This window comes from Paroedura picta, chromosome 18, assembly GCF_049243985.1.
Source record: "Paroedura picta isolate Pp20150507F chromosome 18, Ppicta_v3.0, whole genome shotgun sequence".
In the NCBI taxonomy this organism is placed as follows: Eukaryota; Metazoa; Chordata; class Lepidosauria; order Squamata; family Gekkonidae; genus Paroedura; species Paroedura picta.
Genome location: NC_135386.1, coordinates 17,961,277 through 17,976,011, shown reverse-complemented (window position 1 = coordinate 17,976,011; position 14,735 = coordinate 17,961,277). Strand labels below are relative to the sequence as shown.

General features: G+C 56.0%; 1 protein-coding gene across 1 annotated transcript in view; it reads right to left on the bottom strand.

Annotated features, from left to right (window-relative positions):
* The window catches only part of SMAD6 (SMAD family member 6), a 38,358-nt gene extending 24,562 nt beyond the window's left edge, over window positions 1-13,796 (bottom strand). Inside the window, exons 1-3 of the mRNA XM_077317311.1 lie at window positions 12,989-13,796; window positions 6,917-6,973; window positions 3,207-3,284 (exon numbers count right to left, since the gene is read on the bottom strand). Of these exons, the coding sequence (XP_077173426.1) occupies window positions 3,207-3,284; window positions 6,917-6,973; window positions 12,989-13,619 (766 nt within the window). The 5' untranslated portion in view covers window positions 13,620-13,796. The remainder of the gene's footprint in view (window positions 1-3,206; window positions 3,285-6,916; window positions 6,974-12,988) is intronic.
* Between the last annotated feature and the right edge of the window lie 939 nt (window positions 13,797-14,735).

Below are 14,735 nucleotides of genomic sequence, written 5' to 3'. Positions count from 1 at the left end.
AAATCAAAGTCAAGGAGAAACACACTTTTAGCCCCCGTCAGCAAAATAGGTCCACGGAGGAAAAAAATGTTTAATATAAAAACATTTGACCAAGGTGCTTGCAGAAGGGCTGTTTTTGAGGGGGGGAGGGTCCCTCTTTTTTTTGCATTGAAGTAGCACTTTTTGGGCAAAAGACACATTAACCTGCCGAGGAGACCTTATAGCCCAGACCTGGCAAGTCACACACTCCTCTAAGATACTGGAAATGAACTCGGGGGTGGGGGGTGGGAGAGGACGCTGATGTCCCCAAAGAAAGATCTGGCCCGGATGGAAGATCTCACCTGAAGCTGCCTTCCTCTCTTTCAAGGCAGAGGTGTGGACGCCCTCGGAAACCAGAGGAGGCCACACATGACACCCCACCCCCCATAGGGGTCAGCCATCACTGGCGTTGCCAACCTCCAGGGAGTAACTGCAGCCTCCTTGGATTACAAGTGAACTCCAAGGTCCCCAGCCTTTTGGAATCTGTGGGCAGGGGTGGGACTCCAAAACAATATTGTGGGCATGGCCCAAAATGGCTACCACGGGAGGCGGAGCCAGCTGCAAAATGACTGCCGCAGATCAGCTTCGGTAGCACCGGGAGATCCCTGGGCTGTAACGGCAGCTGCAACTTTAAAAAAAAATCTGCACAGCCCATCAAATCTCCAGTGGCCAGTCAGAAGCCCCACCCAGCCTAACCTACTTTCTTAAAACATTTGGCAGATGCCAGAAGAGGTGCCAGGGGGGCACGGTACCCCCCCACACATGTGCACAGCAGTCTACAAATAAAGCTATATTGGTTCCCAGCATCCCCTGATCCCTGTTGAACTGGTAAGTGCAATACCACGCTCTGACCATCTTCTGTGGTGGCGCTGTAGAGCAGCCCGCCAAGGGCTCCCTCATTGGGCAAGCTAGCTGTCACTCCAAGACTTGGGCCAACTCCTAGAGCAGGGGTAGTCAAACTGCGGCCCTCCAGATGTCCATGGATTACAATTCCCAGGAGCCCCTGCCAGCATTCGCTGGCAGGGGGCTCCTGGGAATTGTAGTCCATGGACATCTGGAGGGCCGCAGTTTGACTACCCCTGTCCTAGAGTTTCCATGGCAGTTTCCAAGTAGGGAGGGTAGCCTTGGTACCAAAAATAAGGCTTGAGCGTGGCTCGCAAGGCACCCAAGTCCCCGGAAATCCGTCAGCCACAGCCCCACGGAATTCCAGGCCACTGCAGTGTGGAGGGCGGTGGGTAAACGCCAGAGAGTCATTCTCCTATGTATGTAATCCCAGCCCGCTGGGGAAAGATAAACAACCGGCATTACACTCTCATGAAGAGGCCGTGCCACTTCAAATACCACAGTAGGAGATGGGAGTATCCAATTACACTGCAATCTTGGTCACAAAGTGATAGTTATTTTGTTCGAGCAAAAAGTTTAAGCCCCCTTCTCCTGCAGGCTGCTCGGGAGGAGCTCAGGGACCAAAGAAACTTATCCACCCTCTCTCCCCCCCCCCACCCCCTTGCTTTGCCTGTGGACAGTTATTGTATTTTTCTCTTTACAAGAGAGAGAGAGAAAGAATCAGAGAAAGAGAGAGGGAACCAGCGCCAGGCCAGGCCTTATTTCGGGGTTGAAAGCGCAAAGTGTCTTTGCTAAAAAATAATATTGACGCCTTTTCGGCATCGGACATGAAACTCCACACCGGAGTCAGAAGCCAAAACAGGCCACTGCTCAACACAACAAGTTGTGCTCCTTCCCAGGAAGTGAGGCCAGGAAAGTATCTCAAAATTCCTACGTGCCAGAATCAAATTTCTAGATCCTTCTCCCAAACTCCCTCCTCCCCTGCCCCAATTCCTTGAGGTCTACCCTGAGCAAAAGGAGAACTCAAGATAGTCAGCAAATTCCTGCACTTCTGTGAAACTTGGAAGTCCCAGGAGAAATTCAGCAGCTTCCAGATCCTTCACCCTGCTAGCCAGGGTCTCACCAAGCAGGCAGAGGGGACCGGAAGGATCAAGGGTGTTCCGATTTGGCGCAAGAGGGGGGAAGTCGCCAACTACTTAACGTTCTCTCCCACGTTTAAGGTAAGGGGCTGCCCCTCTCAGGAGAAGCAACACGAGCAAAGCTTATTCTTCCACCCCAGCTGGATATTAGAGAGTAGCTGTTACTCTGCTCTGCTGACAACATATTCCAATCGGCATCAAGAGAGAAGAAGAAGAGCCGGGGTTTTGTACCCTGCTTTTCACTACCCCCAGGAGTCTCAAAGCAGCTTCCCATCGCCTACCCTTCCTCTCCCCACAGCAGACACCCTGGGGGGTAGGCGAGGCTGAGAGAGCTCTGAGAGAACTGGGACTGCCCCAAAGATCTCTGTGTGTACGGCAGCCTGGTTTCATCTGCCCCCTCTTCCCACCTCCCGTTTGAGCAACTGGGAGAAGGGATTGGTTTGTTATATTTTTTTCTGCCGTTCTTCTCTTTTACACCATCATTTGGATGGTGATGCTTTTATGTCTGGGTTTTTAATGGGGTTTTATTCAGGCTAATGTAACCCGCCATGAGCCACTGGGAATGGTGGGCAATAAATCGAAGTATCATCATCATCATCATCATCATCATCATCATCATCATCAACATCAAGCAACAGAGATGCCCTCAGACTAATCCTGGCCTGAGCAAACTGCACCGTGATTGCCCCAGAGCGGACGGCAGGTAGGAAACCAGATATAAACAGCATTAGCGAGATGCTCTGCATGTACACACACACACACACACACACACACACACACACACGCAAGCAGCCAGGCAGGATTAAAATGAGCTGCACCTTTCTAGGCGCTGGGGTCCACAGTGAGCCATGAGAGGAGTGTGGGAACCTCATCGTCAGGGCTTCCCTCGAGCAAACCCGAGTCCTGCAAAACAGGAGCGACTACCACAAAAGGGAACACCTCACTTTTGAATGGAGCAGATACGCCAGCCCAGCGGCAGCGGTTGCGTCAGCCGGCAAGATGGCGCAAGAGGAATTCTCAAGAGATCCCTGACCAGCCAGGCCGTCAACCCAGCCTCTGGTCTCACTGGGAGACGGCAAACTCCTCGCTGGGGTGGTCACATTTTGGATAGTAACACTTCAGCAGCTTCTTTCCTAAAACCACCTAGCTAAGCACTCTCTGTCAAAAGGGTCACTTGGATACAAGAAATTAGAAGCGTCTGCCAACCTGAGAACTCCCCGGGTGTGATGCAGGGTGAGTTCGTGGCCTCTGTTTCAGTGTAGGACAACGTGGAATCGGAAAGATCTGCAGAGAAGAGGAGAAACACAGAATGAGGAGAGCTGTCGTGCTCACCAGTGTAGCCCACCCAGAGAGCAAAGACAGGTTCCCCCAACCCCCTCCCCAACCCCAGCAAATTGTGAAGCTCCTGCTTTATTTTCATTTGGGTTAGTTTGTGTGCGGCGGAAGGCAAGCAACTGGTGGCAGTGGATTCCCTTTACTTGCAGAGGGCCCGATTTGTGCACACACAAGAGTTTACACTCCCAAATAAAACTTTTGTTGATCTTCAAGTGGCCGCTGCACTCAAACTTTGCTCTGAAATATTTGCGCCCTGATTCCTGCAGAATCTTGAAAGCGGTTTACGGACATAAAGGGAGGGGGGAAACATCCACCACTCTCTGGAATGAAACCCTCTTTGCCAGGCCCTGGAATGGCACCGGAGATGAGGCACGGCGCCTTTCCTTCAGGAGGGAATGCCGCCGGGTCAGCACCACTGATGAAAAACCCGGGGGTCCAGTGAAATGGACCCACCAGCTGTGTGAAGCCAAACCTACGAAGAAACTGGGGGAGGGTAAACATCTTTTTCTTCTTTCATTCAAACAGAGCCAGAACGGAGCCTGGATACACAACCGTTTTCAGACCCAAAATCTTCATCCGTGGCTCTCAAAGGTGTTCTGAGAATGTAGCCTTATTTTTCTGGAAGATTCTCTAGTGGCATTTTCTTAGCATAGTTTGTTAGAATTCCAAATATCAAAGCAGAGGCAGGCCCACACAGGGTGGTGGGGAATGTAACAAAATGTAACAAAATGTAACAAAACAAAATAAATAAAATAAACCAAGGGGGGGGGGGGAAAGCTATTTGCCAATTTCTGCTCCGTCTATTCCCGGGGGAGAATGAGCTGCAGGGGAATCAGCAGGATACTGACAAACTGCGTTTCCTCTTAGATGTTTGGAATTTTAACCAACTAAGCTACGAAAAACCCACTAGAAAAATAAGGATATGTGTTAAGAACACATTTATGAGCCACCGATGAAAAATTCTGGCTTTGAAATCAGCTTGTGTTTCCAGACTCTACTCTGGCTCGATTTGAAGACTGATCATTGCAGAAAGCAACTGGTTGCCCTGGAGAATGAAGCAGCTTTGGGAGGAGGACTGTGCAGTCTTGTACCCAGCTGAGGTCCCTCCCCAGACCCCGCACAGTCCAGGCCCACCCCAGAACCTCCAGGTGTGCCCCGATCCAAAGGTGGCAACCCATCCTCCATATCTCTAATCTGGAGAGCTGGGTTCGATTCCCACTCCTCCTCCACATGCAGCCAGCTGGGTGACCTCGGGCCAGTCACAGTCAAGATAGGGCTGTTCTCACGGAGCTCTCTCAGCCCCTCCTACTTCCCAGGGTGTCTGTTGCCGGGAGAGGCAGGGAATGGTGCTTGAGACTCATTTGGGGAGTGAAAAGCAGGCCTAATGCCGGCAAGGGGCACGTCCACTCGAAGAGCGTTGGCGGAAGCGAGCAAGCCCTCCTTTCCTTTGTTCGTGCCAAGGCCAGACCCTCAGTCAGCCTCCCCCCTGTGCTTCCCTGACGTCCCGAAGCCAGCCGCTCAGAGCGCCTTACAAAACAGCCAAGGCCGAGGGGAGCGAAACAAGTAGGAACTTGGCGCTCTGGGGATAAGGTTACGTTAAGCCTCCAAACAATTCCTCGTTACTCTACTTAATTATCACTATTAAAATTCTTGAAGCTGTTTATTCTTGTTTCCTTCCTTCCTTCCTTCCTCCCTCCCACCCCTGCTGAAGCGGAGAAAACTCTGTTTTAACAAGTTAAAAGTCCTTCCTTGGTCTTTCTCCGCACAGGGCTCCGCTCAGGCCCCTTGAATTAAAGCGGCGCTCTCAACGTTCTCCAAAGACCCGCTTGGCGTTTGGGGTGTGGGGCTCTGCCGAAGCAGATCTGCTTTCCTGTCCCTACAGAAATGCTCTTGGCAACCAAGGATCGGGCATTTTTTGCCTTAATGGGGACCAGGGAGTGCTCCCCTCTTCTTTTTGAGAGCCGGCCTGGTGAAGAGGGTTAAAGAGGGGCAGCTTCTAATCTGGAGAGCTGGGTTTGATTCCCCACTCCTCCTCCACATGCAGGCCAGCTGGGTGATCTTGGGCTGGTCACAGTTCTCTCAGAGCTCACAAAGCAGTTCTCTCAGTGCTCTCTCAGCCCCACCTGCCTCATAGGGTGTCTGTTGCGGGGAGAACACAATTTGAGTCCAATAGCCCCTTTAAGGACCAACAGTGAGTTGTTGTTGAAGATCAACATGAGTATATGTCCGAGGAAGTGTGCCTGCAAAAGAAAGCTCACGTCTTGAATAAATCCTTGTTGGTCTTCAAGGCGGCAATGGGACTCAAATTTTGTTGTGGGAAGAGGAAGGGAAGGGGAGTTGTAAGCCATTTTGGGGATTCCCCCCAAACCAGGGTTTTCCCAAACCAGCTCTTCTTCTTCTTCTTCAGCCACAGTGGCCTTCCCTTCTTTTCGCCGGCGTTCCCTCATCCCTTGACTCCTCCGTTGAGCGCACACGCCTGCGATCCAAAGTTCACAGCTCATCACCTCAGCCCGACTGGGACCTCGCACGCTTCCCATCGCCCTGAAGAGCCGCCAAGCGGCCAGCCAGGTCTCCCATCCACCACGGGCGATGTTTAAATTCCTCAACGACAATATATACTTTTGGAAGGCGACGCGCTCTCGGACGCTGCCAGCTTTTAAGTAGGGCACAGTTTGGTGCCCAGTTGCTCTGACCAAGTTCCCTTCGAGGTGAGGCGAGGTGCCGCCAGGCGCTTCTGCAGGGGGGGGGGAGGTCATCTTCGTCCTGCTGGCAAAGGGACTCGGAGAGATCACTGTCCCTGCATCTCCAGCCACGGAAGGCAAAGGTGCTTCTGCCATCAACAAGGAAGCAGCAGACTCTGAAGACCCACCAAGCACCTTGAAGACCCAACAGGTTTTACGCAAGCCGTGAGCTTTCAAAGGCAGGCACATTTCTCCAGATGGGTTCAGGTGGGCGGCCAGGTTGGTCTGAAGCAACAGGACCAAGTCTGAGTCCGGGGACCCCTTGAGGCTGAATGGACTTGCAGGAGCCATCGCTCTCCTTAGGACTTCTCTGGATGTAAACCCACGTTGAGGGACGTCCGTAAAAGAAGCGTTGATGGTGCTCGTTTTCACTCGGCATCTCCTAGCAGGAGGTTGCTACAGGTGTTAAATTTGGAGGGATGGACCATGGCTCAGTGGCAGAGCATCTGGTCCCAGGTTCGATCCTCCGCCTCTCCAGGCAGGAGGCTAAGGGAAACGGGCCGGATCCGCTGGAGAGCTGCTGCCACTTTGATGGACCAATGCTCTGGTTCCGTTCCCGGCCTAGGCGCTCTGAGGCCAAGGCTGAAACTTGCTTCTGGCTAGAAGCAAGCGATTTGTTTAATGAAAGGGTCAGGAACGGCATTCCTGTGCTCAGTGGCGATTTCTGCCCTTCGACTGTGATGCAGGTCTGCCTGAGCGCCATAACTTCTCCCTCTGAGCAAACCACATTCCAGCACACCTGCTGCCCCACATCTTTCTAGTTCTGAACATTTTGCACACCAACAAACCACACAACGAGGGTCTCATTCCTGCCCTGCCAACCGGAGAGGAGATACCCACCCAACGGCTTTTGTTCGTCGTTCGGAGAGAGCCGAGAATAAGGAGGGGGCGGAGATTCTGCAAAAGAAGGAAGAAAAACTCACGTTAACACCACTGAAAGGGTTTCCCAGCCAAAAAAGGGGGAGGTGGGATTGTGCTTCCACATTAAGGATGCAAAAGCAGGATTGAGACCCGATGGAATCTCATCTCTAAGGGCACAGGGCTCCTTCCCTCCTTCCTCATCGTCTCCCAGGAACTCGGGAGATTTGGATAGCACCCCAGATACCCAAACAGGTGGAAACCAAGTGGCGGAAGACGACTCCGCAGGGCTCTCTTGATGCATTCTCCGGTACCCCCTAGACTTCCAGCCCCAGGGAGACTTGGGAATCGTAGTTCATGCAGGCACAGAGAACTTCTCAGTTCCGAGACCTTTAGCCAATTGTTAAAGAGCTCCGAATTCCAGGGCTCCCTGGAGAGCCAAGACTGGCTTATGTCCGGAGACTAAACCCGTTCTCGTTCCGTAGCAGAGACATTCCGCCATAGTGCGGTCATGTTTCTGGAAGGCTCTGCCCTTTGGAGGTGGTTGCAGCAGCCATGCCACATGTTCCAAGCTCCTGCGCATTTCTTACAAGGAACACGGTACTTGGTGTTCCAGTAATATGGGGGGGGGGGGAGGAGGAGAGGGAGAATTCAGGGACTCCCTGTAGGAAAGGCACAAAGCTGATGAATTTGAAATACAACAGGAAGAATTGGAATTGCAAAGCAAATGCCCCTGCAGGAAACTGGCTTGCCCAAAAGACATGGGGGGGGAGGGGGGCCATTAGCAGAGCTTCTGATATCCTTCAGGGTTTGTCCCCCCTCCCTCCAAGTAATGAGATGCAGCCGATTCCCCATCCAAAGAAAACCTTGGGCTTTTCGTTTTTCCATCCTGGACTTGATTTCAGAGTCGGGGGAAGGGGGTAGGGAACTCCTGCAGAGTCAGAGGCTGAGGCTCGGATGCCTGGTTCTGCCTTCTGGACAGGACTGGCGGAGGAGAGGAACCGGTTTGGGTGCTTTTGGCGCTTAAAAACAGCCCCCAGCACCCGAGAGCGACCCGCAGGAGAATCCCGCCGGCTGGCTGGCCGCGGCTTGGAAAGAGGCTCTGCGGCTTTAAGGGAGTCTCGTTTCCCGGGCAGTCAGCCTGGCGCCAGCAGAGCGCAAACTGCATATTATCACCACTTCTCCACCGAACGAACGAGCAAGAGGGGGAACCTCCTAAGGAAAGGGGGGAGGGAGGGGGGAGGGAGGGGGGCGCCTGCTTTTTAAGCACAACACTGAACCTGATCTCGGCGGCGGAAGAGGGGAGAGTGCCAGGCCCACAGCAAAGGGGGTTGTGCATGCGCCTTGCTCCCCCCCCTCTCTCTCTCATTCCCAACTTCTGCTGCTTCTGCTGCTGCGAGAAATCCGTCATTTTGGAGACCTTTCTCTCCCCCCATCCCCAAAATGTGGTGTCGTCTCAGGCCTGAACTGAAACCCTGGCAATTTTATGGACTCCGTTACAGAGAAAGGGGCTGCAAAAGCCACACCTTGCATTTGAAGCTGCAACTTCTGGCAGGTTTCTTTGGGAGGGGGCTCCCCCTTCCCCCCCCCCCCAAAGCAGGCACCCAGGGAAGCAGGGCTGCATCAAGGCAGCACCTCCGAACCTCCAAACCTTTTGCACAGCCTGCTCTTTGGAATCCAAGACCCCTCGGGGGCCTTTTGCTCCTGAACTCGAAGAGTGTGTGCGTGGGGGGGGGGGGAGAAAAGTCACATTCTGGGTTTTCCTTTTCTTTCCAAGGCCTCTTTGCACAACAACAACAAACAAACAACAACAACAACAACAAGAGAAGTGCTGGTTGTGGGAGTGGAGGAAAGCGGCCACGGTGTCTCCATAGGCGAGGGAGGATTCTTCCCGCACGCTCCAGCGAACACCAGCTATTCCCAAAATGTAGGCAGAAATGGGGGCCAGCCCACCTCCTCGTGGGAGGGGGAGGGGTGGGTCTTGGGGGGAGCCACCCCTCCCCTTGAGACACACACGCCCTTCTGTCCCTGGGTCCAAACTCTCCCTGGACACCTTCCCAAAACGTCCAGGGCTGCCTCCTGATGGCCACTGACCCACACCAAGGGGGTAAAAGGAGGCGATTCTCTATGCAGGTTCAGGGGCCGGGCCAGGAACTTCATGGTTGAAAGAGAACATGAGGTTCTAGTCAAGGCATGAGCTTTTACATGCATGCGCACTCCCTTCAGATACATGTGCGTGTGCACGCCTGAGTTACACCCCAGGAAGTGTGCGGGGGGCACACAAGAGCTCGTCCCTTGAATAAGGGGCTGGTGGTCTTCAAGGGGCCCCTGGGCCCAAATTTCGTTCTGCCGCTTCGGACCCGCATGGCGACCCATTTGGATCGATACAGAAGAGCAGGGCTGCATTTGGGATGAATTCTCACACAGCTGGTGTTGGAAACCTGTAGACCCCCTGATCGTAGGGGGCTGCCAGCATACCTAAGGGGCTGGGGGGGGGGGAGCAACAGAATGCTGCCTTGGCTTTTCTTTCCCACCCCCATCGCCAAGGCAGCCTGCCTCTTCCGTCTCCCACGTGAGCTGTGACTGAAAGGAGCTCAAGAGGGGGGGCTTGGAAACCTGCACACCCCAGAACAGGAGGGCGGGGGCAGGGGGGAACCATCCTGCGCTTGATGCAGGGCCAAAAATGGAGGGTAGGATCCTGACACCCAACCTAGCATCTTCCCTGTACTTTGGCCCACTTATTTATTGACATAAACCAGGGCTTGGTTTCCTCTCCCGCTATTCAGCACGGCTAAAAACAACCATTCCTTCAGCCATCCACAGAACAACTGAAAATACCTTTGAAACCAAAGCACCAGGGTGGGAAGTGACAGACTCCTCTGTGGACCTGGATAAAAATATCCCCAGTTCTCAGATATTTCCCCACGTGTTTTAAGGCAGCTTCAAAAGAGTCCAGCTGAAGGAGAACTTCAAGTCCAAAGGAAGGGCTACCCTCTCCTATCCTCCACGCCGGGGGGACCCTGCAACCCCTTCCCTGCCCCCCTGGGGTTCCATGTTGACCACCTGCCTTCAAAGCGCACATGCAGGTCATGGGTGCAAATCCCGCAGGCCAAGACTCCCTGCTTTCTTCAAAACAAGCTGCAGAAACCAGGTGGCTCAGGGAATAAGTCGGAACATTTACAAGTCATGCGCGGTGACCTCTGCAGCCCTGGGAATTCCGTCCCGCTTAATATATTCTGTTCAGGTTCCGGGACATCCTAAATCCAACAGAGGTGCCTCCGAACTGGAATGTCATTCTGTTGCTTCAGGCCGACTTGGCTACCCACCCGGATATATTCTCTGGTGCTCACTCCTTGCCTGTCGGGTGCTGTGCAAAACAGCAGTTAAGAGTCCCAATGCCCCCCCCCCAATACACACAAATACTGGGTTCCTACACAAGAGGAATCCTATACAGCAGTGGTTCTCAACCTGGGGCAGGGCAAGCAGCTTGGCTGGGGGGGGGGGGTCATGCACACAACAGCCTTGCAGGGTAGATTGAGATAGAGCGTTCGTCTGTCTGGAGCAGCGGAGATCAGCATGGTGGGACAAGAGGCAGAGCTGAACTGAGAAACCCCCTTGAAAAACCCAATTTATATACAATCATGAACAATGGATCTTCACACCATTGGCCAGTTTCGGTTTAATTTCTGTGAAAGAACCCTTGCATAAATTTGTGGTTGGGGTCACCACAACTTGAGGAACTGTATTAAAGGGTCGTGGCATCAGGAAGGTTGAGAACCTCTGTCCTAGAGGAATATTTTGGTCTGGAATCCACAGGCCGACTCCTTCAGTAGCTGAGGAAACGTCTTCCTTAACTCTAACAGGATAAATTCAGGTCAGTCACTGGGTCGGTACTGAAGCAGCAGAACAAAGTTTGGGCCCAGGGACACCCTGAAGACCCCCAAAGTTTCATGCAAGGCGAAAGCTGTCGTATACAGATACGTACCAAACATGACCGAGCACCTTGAAGCATCGCTGGGCTCCCCTGCACACTGCAGGCTCAGAGTCCACCCGGGTTCACCAACGGATGCCCGTCGCATACTGGTGATGCGCACGCACATAAAACATCAAGGAAAGGGCTCTAAGGAGATGGTTTCTTTCCCTCCAGTAGGGCCCATGCACAGAATCACATAATGCGCTTCGGTACATAAACATCCACAGCATCTTCTGCCAAATTTCAGCCGGACCGGGCCAATGGGGACCAGACCCCGCCCCACCACCATCCTGGATGTGACATCATGACATCAGACCTACACAACCACGGCTGCGCAATCCTACAGAAGGGTAAAACGAAGCGAGGCTCTTTTTTAATTTAACCGTCAATCCTGACAATCTATGGGCACCCTCATGCGCACCTAGATCTAACACTGCGTCTATAAAAAGACCCCAGCCACTTTCCCTAATTGAAGCTGTGATCTATTCCCAAAAAAAGCAGGAATGGAAATAGGAGCAAAGGTGTTCCACTGCCAGTGCTTGGCTGGGGGGTCTTGAGTAATCTCTGCACCTTCTGCTCAGCTCTGCACCTCCACCATACCTGTGGTGCTCAGACTTCCCAAGACCTATGTCTTAGAGGCAACGTAGGGGCAAAAACTGGGGCTCTGCAGTCACAGGGCTGGCCAGAAGTGAGGGGTCAAACTTCCCCTCTCCCCAAAACCAATCTGGCATGAAGTTTTGGCCTTTCACCTTTCCCCCCATTGCCCAAAGGGTCCTGACTGGTAGCTGACCAGGGTCCTAGAGAACATTCAACAGCAGTTTGAACTCCCTGGAACTCCCTGCTTGATTTTGTAGCTCAAGGACCTCTTGTGCACCCAGGTGTGCAAGACAGAGGCTCAGGTTTTTACTCACACCTCCCAATTGCCCTTCCCTCCGGCCTCCTTCCCACGGACTTCCAGGCTGACCGGAAGCAGGGTGATGCCTTTGAAGGGCCTGGAACTCATCTTAAGTTGGCCCCAATTGTTCCAGGAGAATGCTGGGAAATATTCCGGGAGGGGCTGGGGCGCAGGGGCAACACACCCCAGCATCTCTGGCTAGGCCCCGCTAAGTCCGACGGCCGACAACAAGGCCCATGCACAGATGGATTCAGATCCACGCCTGGACTGCAGAGGAAGTTCTCACGGGGCCATCTGGCCTGCGGTGGTCACAGTCCCCCACGTCTGCAGTCTCTCTGCAGGCCATTTGGCCCCTGGTTTCAGCACCCCCGAAACAAATCTATTCCCCTCCCCCCATGTCCGAGTCAAACCTCAAAGACTGCAGCCCATCTCCTTGGGTCTCTCGTGCCACAATTGAAACAGGTTGTGGGAGGCGGTGGGGTGCTGCCCCCCACCCCACACCTGTGTGGGCCAAAATCAGGTCAGACGGACATCCCTGGCTCCAGATGTCCCAGAAGCCTCAACCTAGGGCCTGCCGGCCATGCGCCCTCGTCCCACGCAGCATGTTCCGCCTATGCTCAGACTGGCTCTCCCCAAATTATTGATGTCCCACACTTCCCACAGCAGACAGGAGCTCTCTGCCCGAGCCCTTTGCTGTGGCCCCACGAGATCCAGGATGAGAAGACCGGATTGGGGGGGACCGACCCCCACCCCCGGCCACAGTCCAACCCGAGGGCTCCCAGGCTCATGAGACAAGGGAGGCCCCTGAATCACCTGGGCGACGGACAAGATTTGCAAGGTAGGGCCAAGCGTCCTTCATCCGGGACGTTGCTTCTCGGGAACCGATGCCCCCCAAAACCATGTCGGCTGCCGAGGGGCAACGGGGCTCAGACGCGGATCTCTCCTGCAGATCTGCCCTCTGCAAAGAGCCTCTGTCCAAAACCGAGGGCTTCTTTCGGTACCGGTGCCCGGGCGCCAGCCCCACGAGAGCAGCCACTACACTCTAGAGAATCCGCGCAAAGATCCGACGGCGCTCGGGCTGCCTGCCCGCCCTGCGGGCTCCGGGGTACACTGCCCCGGGCGAGGGAGGCTCCCTCCCTCCCCACCCAGCCACCCAGCCAGCCACCCTCCCGACGGCGCGTCTCACCTGGGCCGCACAGCCTGCTGAAGTGGTAGGGGTTGCAGCACATGGTGGGCGCGTCGGGCCGGCCGAAGCTGCGGCACTCGCAGAGGGGCTTGAGCTCGGCCGGGTGCTGGAGGTCCGGCCAGCGGAAGAGCTTGCCCAGCAGGAGGTGCGGCGGGGCGGCGGGGCGGGCTTCGGCGCGGGGCACCAGGACGCAGCCGCCGGGCAGGCCTCCGCGGGACTCGACGGCTTCCAGCAGGCTGTCGAGGGAGCGCTCCTTGAGGCGCTTGAGCAGCGCGTAGGTGGCCGCCTTCAGCTCCTGCTCCAGCAGCGACAGCCGCCCGCCGCGCCCGGGACCGGAGGAGCCGTCGGGGGAGGCGCCGTCGGACTCCCGCTCGACGCCGAACAGGCAGCAGCTCACCCGCGCCCCGGCGCCCTCGCTCGACGCCGCCGAAGACTCCTGCGCCTCCCCTGCCGCCGCCGGCGCCGCCTGGGCGGGCTCCTCGGGCCGGCCCTCGCCCTCTCCGCCGCCGCCGCCGCGGGCCATGCCCCGCTCCTCCTCGACGGCGCCGCGGCTCCGCGCCGGCCCCTCGCCGCCCGCCAGCCGGCTCCGCCACAGGCGCCGCACCAGCCCGGCCCGTTTGGAGCGGAACATGCGGCGCTCGAGGCGCGCTCACGCCCGCCGCCGCCGCGCCGGCAGCAGCAGCAGCAGCAGCAGTTTCTCCAGCCCCGGCAGGCAGCAGCAGCAGCAGGAGGCGCGCCGCATCGGGCCGCCGAGCTGCCCTGGCCGCCGCATCGGGCTCCCCACTCGCCGCCCGCCCGGCCCGGCCCGGCCTCCTGCGCTGCGCGGCGCTGCGCTGCGACTCAGGCGGTGGCGGGGGGCGGCAGGGGGCGGCGGCGCGGTCCGCCCCCGCCTGGCTCGGCGGCGCTGGGGCTGCTTTTTGTTGGCGGCGGCGGCGGCCCCGGCCCCCTCCTCCTGCTGCTGCTCCTGCTCGTCGCCGTCGCCGTGCTGCTCCTGCTGCTGCTGCTCCCTGCCGCCGCCGCCGCCCGCGGGGCCCCCGAGGAGAGCGGCGGAGTCATTGGCTCCCGCCCATCATGTGCCCGTCTAGACACTTTGGCGGCGCGGCGCGGCTCGGCGCGTTGCGCAAACAAGGGCTCGAGTTTCGGAACTCTGCGAGGCAGGACGCCGCCCGGGCCAGCCCCGCCCCACGCCCCGCCCCCGGAGGCAGGGGACCCATGGGAGCTGGCGCCAACTCCAGGCCGGGAGGCGCCGGGAGGGACGTCCCCATCCACTCACCCACCCACCCGCCCGGAGAAGAGGGAGCGTCTCACCGGGAGGTTGGCAGCCTCTCTTCCCACTGCGGGTGGGAAGACTTCGAGCTATAATTTGGGTGATTCTCTGATTTGTTTGGGACAAAGTTTCTGGACGGTGGCACCTTCAAGAGCAACCAAGTTTTGTTAAGTTTTGGGGTGCTTGCATATCCTAGTCTATGCCCCCAATTAAACCTGGCCAGTCTTAAAAGAAGAGTGCCTGCACCCAAAAGCTCCTGCCAAAAATTAAACTTGGTTGATCTTAAAGAATGTGCATGCGCACAAGATCTTCTACCCCGAATGACACTCAGTCAGTCTCAAAGGTGGACTCAGACTTTGTCCTGTTGCCTGAGACCAATACGGCCAACTACCCGGGTGTGATCTAATCACCAGGGTTGTCATTTGGGGCATTTCTCTACCCGATCAACTCTAGCCCTGCGTTCAGACGCAGAAGTCCCAA